General features: G+C 40.7%; 1 protein-coding gene across 6 annotated transcripts in view; it reads right to left on the bottom strand.

The window, feature by feature from the left end:
* Positions 1–22,819, bottom strand: part of LOC133412107 (receptor-type tyrosine-protein phosphatase S-like) — a 114,068-nt gene that overhangs the window by 56,092 nt on the left and 35,157 nt on the right. For 3 of the 6 annotated variants that reach the window (XM_061695169.1, XM_061695173.1, XM_061695171.1), the window contains exons 3-5: positions 20,307–20,455; positions 15,960–16,101; positions 4,032–4,220 (exon numbers count right to left, since the gene is read on the bottom strand). In XM_061695169.1, coding sequence (XP_061551153.1) covers positions 4,032–4,220; positions 15,960–16,101; positions 20,307–20,455 — 480 coding nt within the window. The remainder of the gene's footprint in view (positions 1–4,031; positions 4,221–15,959; positions 16,102–20,306; positions 20,456–22,819) is intronic. The other 3 variants (XM_061695170.1, XM_061695172.1, XM_061695175.1) reach the window with 1 other exon arrangement.

Below are 22,819 nucleotides of genomic sequence, written 5' to 3'. Positions count from 1 at the left end.
CTTGGCTTTCAAACACAACATTAAATTATTTTCATGCTTATTTTAGGGTCCTATTTGTTTGTATTGTTTTTAACTTTGTTTTTGTTTTAAACTAGGTTAAGTTGAATTGTCTTGTGTTCGATCTTTATTATGTGGCGCACTTTGTGTCAGAAGCGGATGTTTTAAAGTCCTCTATGAATAAAACTGAGCTAAATTGAGTTCATTCTGCTCTTGCTATTATTCCTCTATACAATCCAATCGCATGAAAGGCTATAAATAATTTTGTCAAACTAGGTTTGTCAAAATGTGCAAAAAAATAAAAAATGCATTTTTGTACTTTTTTTAAAATGTATTTTTATTTATTTATTTATTTACATGAATACAGCATCTCACAATACAACTTTTCCACTTTGGCCAACCTTTAACGAGAAATTATTAGGTTAGGCAGGTCCATCCATTACTCAGCAGTCAACCTCCGGGGCCATATTGCAGGCCATCTGCTAGGCTGAGGGTGTCAGAGTCGGTTAAGTGTTTTGGAAAACTCTGGGACGCTCAGTCTCTCATGTCATATATTTATAGATAGATTGTCATGCTTCACTCACATCTACACTGGTGAGACAGGTGGTATAAAAACAAGAGAGGAAACGAGATGGATTCTGTGATGGCCTATAAGGATTTCAGAAAAAAATCCACTCTCCATTGTGCAATATCCGTGTTTCCACCAAAAGCAATGGCTTCAGCCCATTAATGTGTATGTTCCAAGGCCTATACACTACCAGAAACACCTACTGTACATTAACAACCTGAATTCTAATATCTGTTCCATGAAATTGTATTCATTTATTTCCAACAGTCTTTTCTCTTCATTTCATAGCGTTTCTCTTGGCTGAACTGATTCCAGTATGTGTATGTGGATGTTAGATATTTTGTCCAATCAGATTTCAGCATCTTTGTGCTGCCATGTGAATCTAATCCGCCCAGGACCTTCAAAATCAGTTGTGCTGGCCTATGTAACTTAAACTACTGTATATTAACAATGGGACTATTTCTTTACGAAATCAGATTTAAAATGTATATTTTTGTTGTGTTATTAGATAAATATTGATTATGAACTGCTCCAGATGATGTACTGTACATGGCACAGTTGCATGTTGTTATAGTGCGTATTTGTATATTACTGATGGTTACTACAATTGTGACCGGATAGTGGTGGTAGTAAGAGGTGGATTAAGTGGAATAAGTCCCGATTGGAGGCCCAGGTACTAAATGCAGGGCCCTTCACCAGTATGTTTCCACAAATAGATCCTGGCTTGGACATTAAGGGTTTGTCCTTCAAAAAACAACAAATATCCTCAAAGGTACAGTTTATGTACCATTGATACTTGACTTTTACAGCTAGGGAACCTTTTCGGCCCTGAAAAGAGCACAATGGCGGTCGATAATTAGCCTGATGGAATACATTAATGTACTATGTGCCTTGAGGGACAGAAATTGATTATGACTCTATTTCTGGAAGTATGGAATCGTTCTAAAATAGGCTGCAGTTATTTCCAAAATCATTTTTCATCCTCACCCATATGAGCCAGAGGAATACTTCCAGATCTCAACCAAGAAAAAGCAAGAGAAGAAAAATAACATTTGTGTCCCCAAACACACCCCTGGCCGCGATCCAATGAGAGCTGGCAGCCGTCTCCAAAATCAGAGGCAGAGCTCGGAAGGTGCCCCCATTTAAGTGATCTTAAAGGAGCGTCATCCAACACAACATCGTGCCACTATTTTGTGCCTCGCTCAGGTGTAATTGATTTCCTCTAAGGCATCTATCTCACTGCAGCATTTGATTCATTATACAGTGCATTTTGTTGCTCGGCTCTGTGGCGCTTTTGTTGAGTTGAAATCCCATTAAACCTCGCACCGAATCATGCAGTGCAATTTGTCTTTATACTCTTTCATCGGTGTGATACTTGGCCTAACAGTCTGCACTTGTGAATAACTGTCATGTCTGGGTAACAACAAAGGCCCAAATAACTATCAGCGAAGACTGGATGAAGTATACTGGAGTAGATGATGAAGTTGATGACATCCCATGCGATGTCAGCATATTGTGTGAATCCTCAGTGTACTGTACTTCAGTCTCGCAAGAAACAAAGGACTAACTGAATTATTCTGGGTGTCAGTTTTGAATTTTCTTTGGCTATTTTGGCCTTGGCTTGTGACACACAACAAGGAGTGTTAAGAGACGAACATGAGAAGAAGTAGTAAGTACTAAGCAGACTGACATCATGCATCTTTCTCATCATCCTCACTGATGTGACGGTAGAGTATTTGTATATTTTTAAAAACCTTTTACAGTTCTTATCTTGCTACATATTTTTTTTACACCATCTGCAAGCGCACTGGAGATTGTGCATAATAGAAAATTCCAAATAGCAGTCAGTGTGAGCAAAAAAAGGCTTCTGCTGAAAGCAAACAATGTCAGTAAAGGCCTAATAGAACATCTTAACTTTATTTAGGGTAATCAGAGACACTTTAAATGATGGCAGATGTATGCAGACTTGTGTGTACAAACTAACATGAGTTTGAATGTGGTTGGTTAATTCTGCCACATCCAAGTTATAAGAGGGTGTGCACACCTGTGCAACCGCATTATCTCAGTTGCTTATTTTTTACTTTCCATCTCAAAAAGATTAAAAACAAAATCAATTGAGTTGTACAGGTTATAGGTCACATAAAGATGGAATAGACACAAAACGTGGCATTTGAACTATAGATTTTTATATCCACTGTATAACGTGTACATAAAATTATTTGTGGCTATGAAAAACTAGTTTGCTTACCCAGATGTCTAAGTTGTTCATGGAAATAATATTAAACCCCAAAATTTGTATTTTGTGCACATATACCATTTCATGGACATAAATTATATCTATATGGTGGCCACAATTACAAAATAACAATTCCTATCATGTCTGGTGCTCTGTACAAACAGTATTTGCTGTTGTTTTTGCCACATATTTATACTTCATGTGGATTGAGTTGAGTTTGAGTTACTGGTGTCCATGCTCAAATCATTAAGAATTATCCGGATTTTATTAGAATTTTCAAAGACATTTTCTGCTCTGTTTCCGTCCATTCAAAAAACATCCATTCAGGTCAATTATTTGACAGCCAGGTAGGTCAGCTGTTGAAGAAATATTTGGTAAAGTTTTTGAAGCCACAGTTGTACAAATGGAGATTGGAGATGAAACGTTGACAAAGGGCAGGAGTGCTCAGTGAAGTACAGTATGTTGGCCGACAGCAGCGAGATAGCGAGCCTGGCAGGACAGACGAGCCCGGAGAACGTGGGTTTGAGCTACAGCAAAGTGATTTTGCCTCACCATCACTTTCATTACCCCTTAGGACAGCTCAGGGAAAGTAGCTGAGGAATGCTTGCCTGCTTATTCCAGGAGAGACTGTGTGGTCTCAGCAGAGGAGCACAAACAAAGCTGAGCAAACTGTCTTTAGTGAAAAATGTTCATCCCTCGATCTGCCTGTCAATAAAAACGTTCTCTGCCTTCTCCAAATGTAAGCATTATTTCATTTGATGTGATTTCAGTGTGAGTAATAGATAACAAATGGATAATTTCAATATAAAATCCTCCTGACTTCATATCCATTGGTTTTGAGCTGTTTATGTGATGCATGTTTAATTTAGTGAGTTTGTGTGGCATGAATTGGTTTGTGGCACATCCGATTTCCGCAGTTTCAATATTTTGTGGATAGGTTTAGGCCCCTATTAACTATGGTGAGGTCCTAAACGTTGATTAAAAACAACAATTTTCTCCTTGGCTGAAGAATTAAGCAAATTCATAAAATTGGCTTTAAAAAGGTTGTAAATCCCCACAGCATCAGAGAGGAGCATGTAATCTCTCGATCATAATCACAAATAAAGCATGATAATCACCAAATTTAGAGCAACAGGGATTTTATATGATAGCAATGCTAAGCTTTAGATGCAGTTTTCTTTGCTTTTTGTGAAACTGAATAAGCTGCAAAATAAAGTGGACATTTCTCACCTGATCGGAGCTGTTTGATGCGGCCTTGGCTGCTGCTGGGTTCAACAGGCAGGAAGTCCTTGAACCAGGAGATCTCTGGGTCGGGGATTCCACTGGCGGCACACAGCATGGTGGCCGTCCTTGTGCGCTCCACCACCTTCAGCTGGGGGCCCATATCGATACTGGGGAAGCCAAATGGCAACAGGTCCTCTGGAGGGGTGTACAAATTAAACACTTGGCATCAATGGAAGTGGAGCTGACCCCAAACCATTTACAATTAGTGTGAAGCTAAGCCAAAGGAGGAAAATAGTCAAAAAGAATGCACAATCACATGATTGTGCATATGGACTGTTGTACATATGTGCCTCTGTCTCTTATGAGGAGCAGTAAGCACAGAACAAGGCACAAATGATGAGGAAAACTTGTTCCCAGGAACAGCACTGAACCAAATATGCATTGCTAACAGCAAAGGTGCGACTTTGCCTGGCCTTACAGCATTACCACAGATTATTTGCTTTGGTTTTCAATAGCTTGTTGTAGAGTGGATGCAACTTATTCATTTTTTTATTTTTAAGACAGGCGGGACGGTGGGCGACTGGTTAGAGCGTCTGCCTCCCAGTTCTGAAGAGCGGGGTTCAATCCCCGGCCCCGCCTCTGTGGAGTTTGCATGTTCTCCCCGTGGCTGCGTGGGTTTTCTCCGGGCACTCCGGTTTCCTCCCACATCCCAATAACATGCATGGTAGGTTGATTGACAACTCTAAATTGCCCGTAGGTGTGAATGTGAGTGCGGATGGTTGTTTGTTTGTATGTGCCCTGCGATTGGCTGGCCACCAGTTCAGGGTGTACCCCGCCTCCTGTCCGATGATAGCTGGGATAGGCTCCAGCACGCCCGTGACTCTAGTGAGGAGGAGCGGCTCAGAAAATGGATGGATGGATGGATTTTTAAGACAGTATTAATCAAATGTTCATCTCCACACTGTGATGGATTACCAGTAACCTTTATTTATCCAGGTAAGGGAATTGAGAACAGATTATCATTTGCAATGATGACCTGGCATGCAATGACCATCATAACATAACATCGATGCATCAATTTTCTAACACTAAATCCTGTTCATAGTTGAAGGAATTTCTTTTTTTTAACAAATGAAATCCATTTAATTAAAATGCCCAAATTCAATACTTTTAATGACAAGAAATAACATTAAGATAAATTCATAGTTTTTGTGTTTGTAGAATGTGTTGTGTCAGGCCAGTAATTGGGGAATGCAAACTCACACAGTCAGTTTGATTATGAGCTTGGAGTAAGTTTTCATGCGCATGCATTGTATTCTCGTTCCCCTTGGCCTCCAACTTGTGATTTTTTGTACATTTGTGTGGATGTGATAATTTAAACAAGGAGAATGGGGTTCGACATGAGCTTGTGCATGGTGGAAAAAGAGGAAAATCAGATTAGACAGTGTGAAACATCCAAGAGCCATAAATCTTCGTTTAAATATACCCTGAACCAAAAGTGGATCGCAATTCGAGGTGTGTCAGAAATGTTACAGGACAGGTGTCACAAAAGATCTATTTCAAATCCAAATACAAACTACAAGTTTTCCCCTTCCAGGTAATCTCGGGATCTTGGGAAATAGGAATAAAATCAACAAGCCAGGTCGGGTGAGTCGGGAGGTTGCTCCAGCATAGTGATGTGCTTCATGGCCAGGGCTTTGTAAGTAGGCACGAGCTGTCCTGCCACAACTCTCGCCTCTTCAGGAGTACTGAACAAAAATGGAAAATTAGTTTGGGTTTCTGATACCAGTCTTGGAACCTTTCTTCCACACTTCGTATGACTGATAGTTGAACTGTCTGTCTCTCTCTCTCTCTCTCTCTCTCTCTCTCTCTCTCTCCCTCCCTCCCTTCCTCTCTCTCTCTCTCTCTATCTATCTATCTAAAAAAGTCTGGATGTCAAAGACTGCAGGGTTAGTCCAGCCATGCATGAATCCTCCCTTGTCTCCCACAGTGGAGAAACTTAAGACTTCCACACAAACGTGGTGATGTGAGAGCCACTGTTCCCCTGCTTTTCACATCTGCAGTGGTTTGAAAGAGGAGACACTAGCAAAGACAGCGGGGCCACTATATCCGTCCTCATTAAAGCCACAGGTTTTTTCCCTCAGCTAGCTAGTCATTAGGTGATTTAGTAGGCGTGCAGACACAGAGCAAAGGTCCCCGTGTTTCTGACAAGTCGTCACTAAAGGCGGATAAACATACCGCCCAATCAGCAAGAGAGTTACTGAAAAGATTCACAGTAGTACACCTACACACTCTACACAGCCTACTCCCTGCCAACAAACACAAGTGTACAATGACCATGGCATTGAACTATGTGCGTTTCACGGTGAGGCTCGACGTGCTTGTAATGACTCCTGTCTAATAACTATGCAGAACCTGCTCAGTAACAGCAGTAGCAATTAGTGTTCTCTGTCAATTGACTGTCTGTTGTCGTACTAGAGCGGCTGCCAGAGACAAATTCCTTGTGTGTTGTTTGGACATACTCGGCAAATAAAGATGCTTCTGATTCTGATTAGAAGTCAGGATCAAGAGGAGGGGCAGGGCAAGCGGGTAATAAGGACTTGATAGCTGTGATTGTTTAAATGCACCGACAATTAGAGAGGCCGATCTGGGAAGAGTGGTCATGCTTCCGGATGTCTGATTATGTCGGAAGGCTGCGGAAAAGAGTGTGTACAGTATGTTGTCTGAGTACTGGCACCCCGGTCACTAACACATACCTAGTTGATAGAAAATACTGTATTTAGTTGGTCCCTCCTTTGGCCCTATAACAGTTACCCTTTGTCTTTCTACAAAATTCTGGCATGTTTCTTTGGCAGTCTTTGTGCATTCATCCAAAAAGAGATTTGTTAAAGCCAAGGGCTGTTAGTTCATCATAGAGGTGTTCGATGGAGTCGTCATCCAAGCATGCCATTATGGACTGTTCTTTGGGCACTGAGGGGAAGTCGTGCTGGAATGGAAAAAGGCCTTCCCCAAACACAAAGTTGAAAGCATTAAATAGTCTTAGCAAGAGGAGGAACAAAGTAAGTATGTGTGTGTGTTACCACTCAAACCTAGTAGTTCTTAGGAGGCAAAGAATTAATTGTATCCTTGCTTAGGCTGCTACACCCTGACACATATGGCAAATAACTCCAAACTTCAGTCCATACTGTAGCTAGTGGTCTTCTACCCATTCTTGTCATTTTTGTAACCTAGTAAAACCAACCCACCCAGCCAGTAGAAAAGCATTTGCTTCCAATTCCACATATATACGAAGATGCAAAGAGGTTCTCAAGTAAATAGGATTAAGTATCTCGATGACAGCCATCCAGATGGTCAGACACGTAATCAAGCATCCATCAGGCCCCTCTGCTTCCTTGTCTCCTTTGCGCTTTTTGCCACTATCTCTGTTTCACACACACTCTGACACCTCCCCCATACCTGCGCCTATAATTACATATTCCACTTTTCCTCAGCTGAAAAGCAATTACCAGTAGCAATTTCCTTGGCTGATAAATCAAACCTACGGGAGCCTCTTGGAAGGACAACACAAGCTGCAATGTTGTAAGCTTTGGAGTCAGTCCAAAATGTAGACTGTTACCAGGTCAAAGGTCTGCTTTTTTTCCTGTCCTTTTCCTTTTCCTCACCGACAGCCCCCTGCTACCTAAACACATGACAGACATGCACCATCTGCTTGCATGCAGTGTACTATGGGGGAACAGAGCTTCGATGGTGATAGAATCAATCTTATTTTATCCTTCAAATTCATCTGCTTTGGAGAGCCACCGTTGCCGCCAAACGGCAACATTAATGAATCTCACAGGTTACACAATCCTGTTTAGAGATGTACACTGACCATAAAAATGTATGGAGAGGACCACCTTTCCCAAGTATCTCACGATGGATCAATGCTAATGATCCTGCCAAACTGATGAAAGGGGGAGGAGGGGACAGGAAGAAGAGGAAGGATATCGATAGGCAGTTCAGAATGCTCCCCTGAGGTGAAGAATCTGCTATGCCTTACATCTGCTCCCCACTGCCCTCCATCAACCTTACCTCTCTCCTGAGAGGACTTGGAGGGTCTTTTATCACCTCGCCGTCTATGACTTGTATGGGCACCCTGGTTTTTTAATCTACTGCACACTACTGCAGAGGGGTCAGAGTGGATGTGTTTTTGTATTCCAGGTGAGTCTTTATCAATATAGTGGAACATCTAAAGTCAAATTCCCCGCAAGTCGTAAATACAGATTCTGACCAAAATCTTCTGGATTAATTTTGCTAGTATGGTTTTCTTTTTTCTTTGGCTTCCGTAATTTTTTCGTTTTTTTTTCATGATGCCCCCACACCACAAGGTACCAGCGAAGGCAAAAAAGTTATCAACTGGAACTTGAAATTATAGAGACGTCTCTACGGGCTACTCTGTAAAATATGGCTAAAGCGACAATAAATCGACATCAGTAATAAAAGATCGGAATGTACACCAGAACATTTGGTGCATTAAGTCTCTATCAGTGTAGAGAACCCCCACCCAGCAACAAGCAATAATCTCTGGCATCACTTTTTCAATGTATTGTATTATGTAATTTATTTTAATGCTATATAAATTAATAATAATAATAATAACCTGAAGTGGGAAAATTCTAGTATCTCACAAAAGTGAGTACCAATGCCTCACATTTGTGTAAATATTTCATGATATATTTTTATAGGACAACATGTAAGAAATTACACTTTGTTACAATGTAAAGTATTCAGTGTTCAACTTGTATGAATGTCTAAATTTACTGTGCCCTCAAAATAACTCAACACTCAGTTATCGATGTCTCAAGCACTGGCAACAAAAGTGAGTACACCCCTATGTGAAAATGTCCAAATTGAACAAGATATAATAAAATGTTTACTAAAATGTCTTTTGAGGTGTGTACACACCTTTGTGAGATACTGTAAACGCGTCAGGTATGCAACTCGATTTTGCTACCCGAAACATTATGCATCTCCCACGTCTCGTCCAAGAATAAGATTTTTCTTTTTTTTTTTTGCTTTATTATATCGTGGTTATTTCGATTTCCACTATGACATTTATGAATGCTAACATTTTTCTTACGGTCTTGCCTGTTCAATTAATAAATGTTATAACATGGTGACATTTTGACCCTGGAAAATTTGGTCCTCAATACAAACATTTCAGTGTTATCAGTTAGTTACTTTAATCATTGCATCGACAAAAAAAAAAAAAAAAAAAAAAAAAAAAGGATGGATAAACAGTGCACATGCATATTTTGCAGACACTGCACACCACAGATACTGGACGCTACAGAGTAGTTGACTGGTGAGGAGAAAAGGGATGTGGGAGCTACAGGTATTGAGCCAACCTCCTGAGTGAGTCAGCGGCTGCTTGAAATAGACACTGCAGGCATGGCCTTGATCACGCTTTTCACAAAATAAATCATTTATCAGACACAAACACTGCAGTGAAAAAAGTACAGTTTATTTGTCATCTCGTGGTTAAATTGATAAACCAGCATATGGGAAAATGAGCAGTGCGTCTATAAACAGAGCATGTCAACAGTGTTTTCAGGAACATTGGCAAGGACCAGCCAGCATTGTTCCCCCTGGAGCTTTGTGTTTGTGCACATCATGAGGTTGAGCACGTACATTTTGGCCCGGTTATGTTTACAGAAGGACATCCAGGCCTGGTGCCCAAAAAACAGGCGGCAAAAGCAACCCGATTTGGGCAAATAGGCAATTCATTCTTACACAGACACACGCTCAAACTGGCAGAGGAGACACACACAGAGTCAAGGACCTAATGCAAATGATGCAAACAAACAAAACACCATTCCAGCTTTTCTCTCCTGTATTGGCCGTCTTTTTGTTTCCATCCCTCGCACACAGAGTGACACAAGCGCTCACACACACAACAGAAACAAATTAGAGTTGTCCTGGTTGAGAAACACATTGCCTATTCATCCTCCAGTTCATTTGGGTAACGAATGGCCATGTGCATGAAATAAGCCTTGAATAAAAACCGATCTCAGGGAGTCTGATTCAGAAATAATCTGTAGTCCTCAGAGGCTCTAATGCTTTGACTCCTATAGACTGCAGGATGACTGAAGAGGAGCACTTTAAATGCTAATGGCCCTTTATGAGACTAGATCAGCTCACAACACAATGAAAAATGAGGCCCGCGAGTCACCTCTATCTACAAGCCTCGCTTTGGCTCAGCACTCTGATCCGGCAGCACTAAACACACACATCAAACATAGCCATGTCACACACTCCCATGCAAACAAGCGTGGATAATTGTGTGCAAGGAGAAGAAAGGGGAGGCAGGAAGTTAAAACAAAATATTTAAAAACGAGGCACATGTACGATTAAAGAGCCAGTTCCTCCACTCAAGGAGTGTAATCCTCTTGCAGGACGAGTTTATACCCTCTGTTTTTTTCTGCTACTTGAGCCGCCGGCCTGCCAGTGCAGCAGACGCCTGAGGGCGGGTGGGATCTGATCTGACTGTCCGTCATATGAAGGCTGTTTATGGTGGTGGCAGATCCTCTCAGATCCTCCCTTCTCTTCCCTCACCCTCTGCCTCCCCCACTCTCTGCCTCCCTTTCTCCTAAAGTGGGACACAAGGAGGTGAGTATAATCAGGATTACATAGCACAAACCACCCGCACACAAATATGCTCATGCATACGTAACCTTCGAAAGAAGGAGTTAATGCATTCGCTCGAACAGTCATAACATAAACAAGCACACACCCTGCTGCAGTGATGAGAACCTCTCCCTCAACAGAGGTTTTCCAACATGCAGAACTGCAGATATCCACATTTCCTGAAGGCTCAACGAAATGACAGCAATTTGCATAGAAGTACTTGGTTTGCAGGGAAGTGGAAGTGTGGGTCGAGGAGAGCGTTTGGACAGACAGTGAGGTCATGCAGGAGAGATGAATGTAAAAATGAAAAAAATGAATAAAACAAGAAGGGAAGAAATTAGAAACCGAATGCTGAGAGCCACATGAAGCCCGGCTGGCTAGTTGTGAAAGAAATGTGAAATGAACTAGCATGTGGGTAAAGGAACAGAAAAGGTAACGTCAAAGATCTCAGTGACGATGAACTGCCACATCTTCATCTATTAGCATCCGTATAGAGCAGTAAACCACATCCCGTGGCCCACCACAAGCACCACACAAGCTGCTATTAGTGTCGGTCAACCATTATACTAAATGATGACATGGAGCATGTCAGTGGACAAAAATACTTTTTTGCACAAGTGGAAAGGTTTGGCCACTAATGGAAAGCATCTTTGAGACATCAGCGGTTCAGGGACCATTTCCTCGAGTGACTCGGTTTATGATTTTGTTTGATATTTTTGACTTCAGTGCACTTAACGCCATTCTCGGATGGCATGATTTTCTATGAAGCACTGACATTTTGTAGCTTGTTGGGGTTGATGGCTTTTGGATTATTACTGCAAATGCTCAGATGCAGTGAGGTAAACTCGCAGAAGTTATGGGAAATAATTTATTACACACTGGAACTGTGTAGATTCATGTGTGGCGTCATCCCACTCATTCATCCGAAGCATTTCGTAAATTGTATAAAACAGGTTCAACCGATGCCAAGGTGTATACCACAATGCAAGCTTTTATTCGGGCAACATTGGTGTAACACATCCTGCCAAAAGATTGGGCTTCAACACAAAAGGGCAATAGATAGTGTGGTTGACCTGGTATCATTCTGGTATGCATTTAATTTGAAGGCCTGACTTTTGAGAGAATGTGTCGCGTCAGTGTTGCCGCCACTTTAGTCCGACTGAAAGATGAATGCTTCTGAATTGTTTTCCGTTGATAATAACTTTGCAGTTCTAGCAAGTGGTCTCTATTTGTGTAATAGAAGGATGTGAAAAGGAATATTATACAGTAAAAACATTATAAAGCCAAATAAATAATATTTGTAATCTACAATGGGTTAAAATACACAAGGCTGTGTGAAAAGTGGGCTCAACATGTTAGTATGATTACAATAGGGACCTTCAAGGGACGTGAAGTCTAAGCCTTTAAATTAAAAAAACAATGAGGATGAAGGTCATGCTAAGATTCCTCTATATAATATTGCTGCATTTCATCCTAATACCACTTTTCTCCCTAAATAAATGATCAACAGAGTGATCTTAATTCTATTTATAAAAAAAAAAAAAAAAAATCATCCTGTCACTGTAAATTACCATTGTTGGCATTTAAAAATATTGTCTATAATTGTAAACTCCCTGAAATTCTCAATTACCATGGTTGGTATTTTAAATTGAACATGTAAGAGTGTGAATGTTGTTCTCAGACTGTGATCTTGGTATTTTTCAATTGTCCCTATCATGTACTGTATGTTTTGATAATTTTATCTATGATACATTTTTATTGTATATTTTACGAGTCTGTGTTAGTTGTTGTGCGCCCCAAATTAGGGACTTTTCCATACTGTATGTTTGTTTTTTGTTTCATTCATTTGCGATATGTTATCTTTTAAAGGATTTTTAAATAACCTAAAAAGATTCTGGCTTTTTAAAGAAAATAATGCTCACTTTTCCTTAAGAGAGGTATTAATTTTACGATACAATATGGTTATTTTGTTTGTTATGTAGTGGTATATAACTGCACAGCATCATACTGGGAGATGTTAGTTTATTAACCTGCACAAGATGGGAAAAATATTAGAAACACATTATCAGTATAATACCACAAATACATAAGTATTGTATTGTTAAATGAATACCGCTAATGGAAATTAAAAATAGAGCATTGATATCTTTGAGTTCTTGAGACAGCTTTTATAGTGGAGCTCATTAGATGACCGGTTAATATACAATTTAGTCAGGTAACAAAACCCATTGATTGCCTTTTGTTTGTTGTGTAACATTAAATTCCTGGAGTCCCCTCTTTATTTCCTATAACCCTTTTATTTCATTATTTTTCACCAATCTGTCTATTATGTAACTTGTGATATTATTCTAACACGATATTTTGCCAACAACAATAAAAGTGTCATGACTTTTGTAGAAAAACATGGTGAAGAAAAAGCATGTACAGAAATTGCAATGCTGACAGTACATGGGGGAGAATGAATGAATGGAGCCAATGTTGATACAGTGGAACCTCGGTTTTCGTGATTAAGTTACGATAAGTTTGACTTAAATGTAAGTGTACGAAAACCAAAGCAATAGTTCCCATAAGAAATCATTTAAATTGAATAAATCTGTTCAGAAAATAATGAAAATAAAGATAGTTTTACGTACACACAAAAAAACAGCATAAAATGAAGACATATAAATGACTTAAGACTTTTTAATGTTTTTTTTGTACAAAAAAAACAATCGGGTATGAAAACTGGGACAAAAGTTCGCCGAAAAAATTTGTCGAAAAAAATCGTAGGAAAACTAGGGCATAAAAAACAGATGTTCCACTGTATTTGATACTCCAGTATACCATAAGTACTGACCATCATGCCCCTGTCTATATCCATATTTGTAAAGTTCTATAACAATAGTCTCCAAAACGTCTGCAAATATTTAACCACAGCAAACAGCTTTATTTCATACTTGAGGTTAAATCTTGTTGACATCCCTGACAATCCTTTCTTCAATTCAATACCCTGAGCTTCTGATTAGGGGGAATCAAATCAAAGATGTCATGATGAATTCATTCGGATAAAAGTTTTCACGAACAGAAACAAGACCAATGTAAGCACACGCACACCGAGAGGCTCGTCCCCCAAGTGTAGTTCATGTGGTAATGGGTTTTAGATTGGGGCTGTGTACAAAGATGATGGGCCCGGTTAACAGATGGCCAGGGGATGGCCAGGTCAACCTTCTGTTCATCACCCCGCCGAACCCACTCCTCCATTCTTACCGTTTTTTCTTTTCCTCTCCACTCCTCTGTCATCCCATTCCATCTCTTGTTTCACTTGACTCACGCCACCACCCGTTTCTTCACCCTCTAGCAACTGTGCTTCACCTCTCCTCGACCTCCCTCCTCCCTCTCGCCCTTGCTTCCTCAATTTCTGCCAGCAGACACGGGTTGTCTGCCAGCCTGAAGTCTAATCCCTTGATTATTTTTTTCTTCTTCATGGAGTATAGCCACTCCGGCAGGCACCCCCTCTATTTCTTTGTCCTTTGCTGCTGTGCTGGGCAGATGGCCAGTGCTCACAGCTGCAAGTCAAGTTCATAGCGTGTTGGAGCACCACATTGGAGAGTATTCCTCCAAGGAGGCTGTGCACCAGTGATTAACCAACACTCTGGCCAGGACGAACCAGTGATTGGGGCATGCTGGGATGCAGCAGCATCGCTAACCTGTGAGCCTGATGTGACTAAAAAAAGGAAAGTCTACTGCAGCCTCATGCGGGGGTCGTGCTTTGGCCTGGCTCTCTACAGCGACCGGGGGAACGACAACCGAAGCCAGGTGCCTGCACGTGCAAAGACAGTGATGAAACTCAAAGAGCCACGTGCTCCTTTGTCCAGAGGTGGCAGAAGTATTCACTTGGTACTAAAGTAGAAGTACAGATACTTTCGAGAAAAACAAAGAAAACAAAGACTGGCAAAAGTGGTAGTGGTTCAACTTCTGTACATAAAGCTATAATCCACAACTTTTTTAATGAAAAATATATAGATTTTCAAACAAGCCACTACCGGAGGAGATGACACAATGCTGATTAAGCCATTCAGGTCCTCTAACATCTTGCTGTATGTCAGGATCTTATTTTTTATATTTAGTGAATGCCCTGTTCATTTCCCGCGCTGGCCCAGTTGGTGGCGCACAGAAATGACGCATGTCCTTTAAAACTAGGGTTGGACATCCTTTGAATTTGAGCGGTTCCGGTTCCGATTCCTTAGTTCGATTCCGGTTCCAAACGATTCTCGATTCCGATTATTTTAGGGGGCTGGGTCAAAGAACCTTGCATGGTTTCAATAAAGGGTGTCCAAATTATGAAGATCCATTTTATTACCAGCCCGCAGCATAGACAAAAAAGATTGTTTGACTCAAGGTTCTTTATAACCAGTATCAATATCAAACCTATGAACTAAAAGGCAATGTATGTGGAACTAACCCAATTGACTTAATATTCATTGTTTCAGCTAAAAGTTAAATATTTGAATCAATATTAAATACAATATAATCAATATAAATTGTTAAAATAGTTATTTTAACTGTAAGCAACTGTTTACCTTGTTAGCTGTCTCAATGTTGGCGTAGATGTATTTTATTGTTTCACTCACCCAGTTACACTGAGAGTTGACTTCACTGAAGCTCCGCGCGGTGTCGGCTGAGGCTTGGAGCGCGTCAGACGCTACACATCGGGAAAAACTCCTTTGCACAATATAATCTTATTCCAAGTGTTGCAGTGGGGCGACTGGTCATTCATTTTAACAAAGTTAAGACAGACTTTTGTTTGCCGCCGTGCCTGTGTGGGTTTTCTCCGGGCACTCCGGTTTCCTCCCACATCCGAAAAACATGCGTGGTAGGTTGATTGAAGACTCTAAATTGCCTGTAGGTGTGAATGTGAGTGCGACTGGTTGTTTGTTTATATGTGCCCTGCGATTGGCTGGTAACCAGTTCAGGGTGTACCCCGCCTCCTGCCCGAAGATAGCTGGGATAGGCTCCAGCACTCCCGCGACCCTAGTGAGGATAAGCAGCTCAGAAAATGGATGGATGAATGTTATCATCCATGGCGGTTAAAAATAGTAACAAGCCCATTTTGACCAAGTAAGGAATATAAAAGACAAATTTCAGTTTTCAAATATAGGGTGTAAAAGCAAAAATTGTCTGTAAAATAAATACACATGTAAAGTCCAGATACTGGAAAAATCTACTTAAGTACTGTACAGTAATGACGTATTTGTACTTTGTTGCTTCCCACCGCTTCCTTTGTCTCACCTCTGATAATGGCCAGCTTTGCAGTGACTGACAGCTCTCCTTCGCTGTTGCGTGCCACACACTCGTAGATGTTCTCGTCTCGAGGTGCTCTGAGAGGTTGGATCCTCAGCACGGCGCCTGTGCCTTCGTCAAACTCAATGGTCTGAATGGCAACAGAGAAAGACATTAGTTTCATCGCAGTGGAAACATACATTCTAGGGCTGCAAAAGTTAAAAGTTTTAACTCATGATATAATCACAAAACAATATCGCATTCACCATGTATTAACTCAGATTAATCACACAATTTATTTTGACCATTTACACTACCTTACCTTAATCGCAGATGTATATCTGACATGCGGTGCAGGTTGCTATAAGGTCAGTGATCAGGTCAATGCTTACACCAGTGCAAAGATGAGTGAGGAGACTGACTGTTGTGCTCGGTGGCAAATTGGTGCCTGTGATTAATCGTGATTAATCAAAATTCTCAAGTGTGATTAATCTGATGAAAGAAAAAATAATCTATTGTCAGTCCTAACAGATTCCCAATAGTAAATGAAAAAGATTTCACAGTAGACCCTTGGAAGTTGAACAGGAGGATGTTTGATGTTTGAATTTGCCAGGAGGATAGGGACCAAGCCCTGCCGTGAATAGTGAAAAAACGTGAGTAATTAACACTATATTAATAGTTTAAACCGTAAATGTACCACAATCTATGATACCAAAACGTTTTGATGATTATTTTTTTTAATCAGTGGAAATGCACATGTACTGTATATAGCCTTCATGACCCCTAAATACAAATTGAAATGCAATTACAAGACCTCCGTTGTTTGTTAGCTTGAGCTTTTTAATAGCCACTCAGCAAAAAAGCAAAATCATACACAGTGATGAAGGCTCTCTCGTAACTTCCGCGATCTACCCGAGCAAAATTTAGTTCCGCCACGACATACAAAGATCTTAGTCCCAGTTGAGATGCGTCACCTCAAAGTACTTCCTTAATAGCAATTACTACTTTCCCATTAGCCAGTGCATGATATTTTGGCATCATGGTGCATTACAAAAAGAGCACAAAAACTGAGAATAGGTGAGATTTTAGGTTCCAAAACGCAAGGGTAAATTTTGTGAATAGCGAACTGCAAATAATGCAAATGGAATGACAAACTTACTGTACATTCTAAAATACCATACATAGTTTTAGAACATTTGAACGCAGTTACTTGTCAAGTGCAAATATAAAATTAGTGATTAAATTTACTTTCGACAAGTTAGTATTGTGGCGGCACGGTGGACGACTGCTTAGAGCGTCAGCCTCACAGTTCTGAGGACCGGGGTTCAATCCCTGGCCCCGCCTGTGTGGAGTTTGCATGTTCTCCCCGTGCCTGCGTGGGTTTTCTCCGGGCACTCCGGTTTCCTCCCACATCCCAAAAACATACATGAATTGGAGACTTTAAATTGTCTGTTGGTGTGAATGCGAGGGCAAATGGTTCTTTGTTTGTATGTGCCCTGCGATTGGCTGGCAACCAGTTCAGGGTGTACCCCGCCTCCTGCCCGATGATAGCTGGGATAGGCTCCAGCACGCCCGCGACCCTCACTGAATGCGAGTGAGGAGAAGCGGCTCAGAAAATGGATGGATGGATGGATGGAAGTTAGTATTGTCGTTTGTCATCATCTGTAGCGGAACTAGCGTGTAACAAAATTAAAGCTATTACAGTGATTATCACTTTTTGCTGCAACCAAGTAAGGTAAGACATTACTTACTAATAATACTTGAATATTTTACCTGTTTAAATCTCAATTAGGTGTGTTATACTGCATTTTAACCTTGTAGTGACCAAATGTTGTCTTTTCACGCGACGTGTCCATTTATGGGGACCTACGAAGAGTGTCCCGCCAGGGTTTAACAATTAGAACTCTGCTAAAAATTTCTGAGAATCTGACTGCACCATCGTTGGCTTTGTCAATCATTGTTGATGTTTTTGTTCGGGATTTTCCATTTTTGTTAAATTCCAAGGTGTCCGATAGCTGAACTTTCCAATGATAAACTGTACTGTATCTAATTTCCCATAGTTAGATTTAGCAGGAATGTGGAAATTTTTACATAAATTCAACATGACCCTACTCTGTTAATACATGACCCCCTCTCATTAAGACACATACTGTGCCTGCAGGAAACTTGTATCTTGTGCCAAGACACCCTAGCAAGTTACACTTATCATTCTGGGCTCACTGTTAGGAATATAATGTTGAACCATGCATTATGTTACAGTAAATTATTAATTTACAGGCAAGCAGGGTCTTAGTAGCATGCGTATATTAAAAGAACCAGATAATACTGCATTCAGATGGAAGTTCCTCAGAGGTGCATGAAGTCCCCCACCCCCACAAAAAAAAGGCCTGTGATCCTTTGCATCTGTTCAACTATTGCTTTATTTAACCCCACTTCCCAACGGCTCGGCCTCAACTGCCAAGGAACATAATGCTGAATTTTGCCTTTGAGCGAACAATAAAACATTTAGCACATAATGATTTTAATGGCACCAATTAAATGTTAATGTTGGGATTTAAGGAGTATCCACTAATTTTTACGGTATACATCTCGTGTTCAATCCGAAATCCTGCAAAATGATAAACACTGTAATACATTAATATCTAGACAATTTTCAACATCTAGGCTATTTTCAACATACATGATATACTGTGCTGAAAATGCTAAATTTGAAATAATAATAAAATAAAAAAGGAACATGAATTAAATAAAACTATTTTTAGTAACACCCCAAAAATAAGTATTCTTTCAATCTCTGGCAAGGCACAAACTGACACAATTGTTGTCATTACACAATTAGGCCACTATGTCAAATTGTGTTCCTGTATCTTGTTAAACAGCCACAGTTTTGAGGAGAAACAACTTAGAAATGCATTTAATAGTTATTCAAGAATACCATACATTATTCAGGTTTAAATTTAAAGTGAATTGAAAGATTTGTTTCTAAATACATTATGCATGTTTCATGATAACCCGAAAATGTGCAGACTGAAAAAAATTATGACTCATTAATGGAGATATAGCGTTAAAGAGTTTTTAACCATTTCAGTCTGGAATGCGTTATTAATCCTGTCCACTATATGAGGACTTGAGTGCCTCTGTTTGGATGAGCGGTTATCCTGTGCAATTGCGACGTGCAGGTTAAGAAGAATCATCTTTTATTGTCAAGAACATGCATGTATATATTTTTTTCCCCTCGGCATTTATTCAATTACAGCTGTTAACAAAGTAAACACACACTGTTAGTGGCACACACTGGAGCAGTGGGATACTTAAGCGCCTGGGGAGCAGTTCAGGGTATCAGTGTCTTGCTCAAGGACACCACAGCTGTGGGTCCAGGGGTTGTTGGGGTGGATGGTATGTTGCTGCATTCTTTCAAACTCCGTCCGCACTTGATGAAGCTGACATTATTTTATAAACAACATTCTTATGCCGGTTGGTGACTTGATGGTGGCAGGCCAAGATCTTAACCACTTGTCCACAGCTCCAGTTAGCTTGCTAGCTATGCCTCTCCTTCTTCTTTTCCGTTTGGCTCGTCCCATAAGAAGTCACCACAGCGCGTCATATTTTTCCATGTAAGCCTATGTTCTGCATCCCCTCTCTAATATCAACTGCCCTCATGTCTTCCATCACTACATCTATCAACCTTCTCTTAGGTCGTTCTTGACCTCTCTTGCCAGCTACATCCTCATCATTCTTCTACGAATACATTTACCATCTGTGTCCAAACCAACAAAGTCTGCTCTCTCTAACTGATGAGAACTGAACTCTGATGAGCTTATTTCTAATCCTATCCAACCTGGTCACTCCTAGAGAGAACCTCAACATCTTAATTAATTAATTTCCACCATCCCCAGCTCTGCTTGTCTCTTCAGTGGCACTGTCTCTAAGCCGTAGATCATGGCGAGCTAGCTAGCTATGCCTACACTCTGAAAATGCATTCTCCCTTCTGATAGTCCGTGGTGTGGCCGCTTTAGAGCGCCTTGTTGTCGTGGCGTGGAAACCATTTAAAGTTGGAAGGGTACCAACACTCTTCTCTGTGGTGTGTCAAATGTACTTACATTTAGATGCAGTATATTTCTTTTCACTTTTCAGGGACTCTAATGTTTCACATTTGGGAAACAGGAGATTAAAATTTGTAATTATTGTACAGAAGTATGGCAATGTCATACTGTTGGCTAATGCTTTGTCTGGGAAAACGTGCTTCTGGGCACAATGATAGAAACTACAGCATAGACTACAAAATACAAACTATTTGTCATATTTGTGCATGCCATGCAGTAAACGTAAGTTTTTGACATTGCGCACTGTGACAACCACCTCGATACGCTGAGAGTTGACTTTCTTGCCCTTCTTGTTCCAGTAGACGACCGGTTTAGGATTCCCAGTGGCTTGGCACACGAACGACGCCACGCCTCCTGATACACCAATGTGGTCTGTAGGAATCTTGGTGAACTTGGGAGGAGCTGAGAGAAGAAAGCAGAAAAAAGAAAAGAAAACGTGAACGTTGATCACCAAAAATGACTAAACAACAAACACCCTGCTGACAACTTCCAAATTTGCACTGGCCACAGTTTGCTTTGTGCCACCTTGTGTTAAGCTAAATTCCTGGGTATCATTTAGAGGACATTCTGAAGGACTTCCTGTGGGTAGTAAATAAAAAATAGCCTTGGGCTTCAATGGAACACTCTCCCTGTTCAACTCGCTCTTTTACACTTTGCTTCTTCCAGACCAGTCGAGCCCTGAACTGCAGCAAGTCACTCCGGGTTCTAATGCAAACATTAAGTGGACAATATACAAGCATCTAATTGGTGTGTATTAATACCAGATGGGTCAATTTGTCACCTTGGGGCATTTGCACTTACAAATTCTTAATATCTTTACCATTTCAGTCAGTCTATCAACATTACTGCTAATTTGTTTACCCAGAGGGGGGAAATTGAGGAGAATGATGGGGACCTTTATGTGTTGTGTTGGACTGCAGTAGTTGAAAAGTGCTGAAATTGCCCTTTGCAAGAAAACAACAATTTTCCAAGTCGGCCATTGAGCCACTATTACTGAACCTACATTTTTCCTGGCAAGTGAGTCAGATCAATCAGTCAACATGCACCCGCCCCCTTGCGATCTGTCTGTGGCCTGTTGCCATGGTGGCCAGCTTAACTCCTCGTCAGCTACAGAAACGCTGCGATCCATCAGGGCGAAGGCAGGATGACCCTTACCATGGCAACCTGAATCCCTCCTCCCACTTCCCCTAAGTCTGGGCGGCTAATGTCCTGCTGTGTTGACTCACTCCTTTTCTGAAGAAGGAATAGGAACCGAAAAAAAAACCCTACCAAATGATCTCTTGCAGATTCTAAAAGGCTGTTAGCACATTTTCACATCTCACTGGCTATAACAAGCATACAGTTTCATTTCGGTGGCTATAAACAGTGAACATGACCTTGCTAAAATAACAGGTTTTCTGAGATGAAAGTTTATCAGGCAATATATATTTAGGGAATGGAACTGATTTGAATTTTGCGGTTCTGATTCTGTTTATCGATCTGATTCCATTTCGATCCCCATCATGATCACTGACCTTTATAATTCTAATGGGGGAAAAAATAGATAAGAGATATGTCAGAAAGTTTCTAGGACTGGTATCATCACAGATTGTTTTCCCTTTGGAAGTACAACCCCAATTCCAATGAAGTTGGGACGTTGTGTTAAACATAAATAAAAACGGAAAACAATGATTTGCAAATCATGTTCATCCTATATTTAATTGAATTCACTACAAAGACAAGATATTTAATGTTCAAACTGACAAACTTTATTGTTTTTAGCAAATAATCATTAACTTGGAATTTTATGGCTGCAACACGTTCCAAAAAAGCTGGGATAGGTGGCAAAAAAGACTGAGAAAGTTGAGGAATGTTCATCAAACACCTGTTTGGAGCATCCCACAGGTGAACAGGCTAATTGGGAACAGGCGGGTGTCATGATTGGGTATAAATGGAGCTTCCACGAATTGCTCAGTGATTCACAAGCAAAGATGGGGCGAGGTTCACCTCTTTGTGAACATGTGCGTGAGAAAATAGTCGAACAGTTAAGGATGTTCCTCAACGTACAATTGTAAGGAATTTAGGGATTTCATCATCTATGGTCCATAATATCATCAAAAGGTTCAGAGAATCTGGAGAAATCCCTGCATGTAAGCGGCAAGGCCGAAAACCAACATTGAATGCCCGTGACCTTCGATCCCTCAGGCGGCACTGCATCAAAAACCGACATCAATGTGTAAAGGATATCACCACATAGGCTCAGGAACACTTCAGAAAACCAATGTCAGTAAATACAGTTCGGCGCTACATCCGTAAGTGCAACTTGAAAGTCTACTATGCAAAGCAAAAAAAAAAAAAAAAAAAAGCAAAAAAAAAAAAAAAAAGCAAAAGCCATTCATCAACAACACCAGGAAATGCCACCGGCATCTCTGGGCCAAGCTCATATAAGATGGACTGATGCAAAGTGGAAAAGTGTTCTGTGGTCCGACGAGTCCACATTTCAAATTGTTTTTGGAAATTGCGGACGCTGTGTCCTCCAGGCCAAAGAGGAAAAGAAACATTCGGACTGTTATGGACACAAAGTTCAAAAGCCAGCATCTGTGATGGTATGGGGCTGTTTTACTGCCAATGGCATGGGTATCTTACACATCTGTAAAGGCACCATTAATGCCGAAAGGCACATACAGGTTTTGGAGAAACATATGCTGCCATCCAAGCAACGTCTTTTTCATGGAGGCCCCTGCTTATATCAGCAAGACAATGCCAAACCACATTCTGCACGTGTTT

The sequence above is a fragment of the Phycodurus eques genome, chromosome 13, assembly GCF_024500275.1.
Source record: "Phycodurus eques isolate BA_2022a chromosome 13, UOR_Pequ_1.1, whole genome shotgun sequence".
Taxonomy (NCBI): domain Eukaryota; kingdom Metazoa; phylum Chordata; class Actinopteri; order Syngnathiformes; family Syngnathidae; genus Phycodurus; species Phycodurus eques.
The sequence above is the reverse complement of the archived record's forward strand: the minus strand, read 5'-3'. Positions and strand labels throughout refer to the sequence as shown.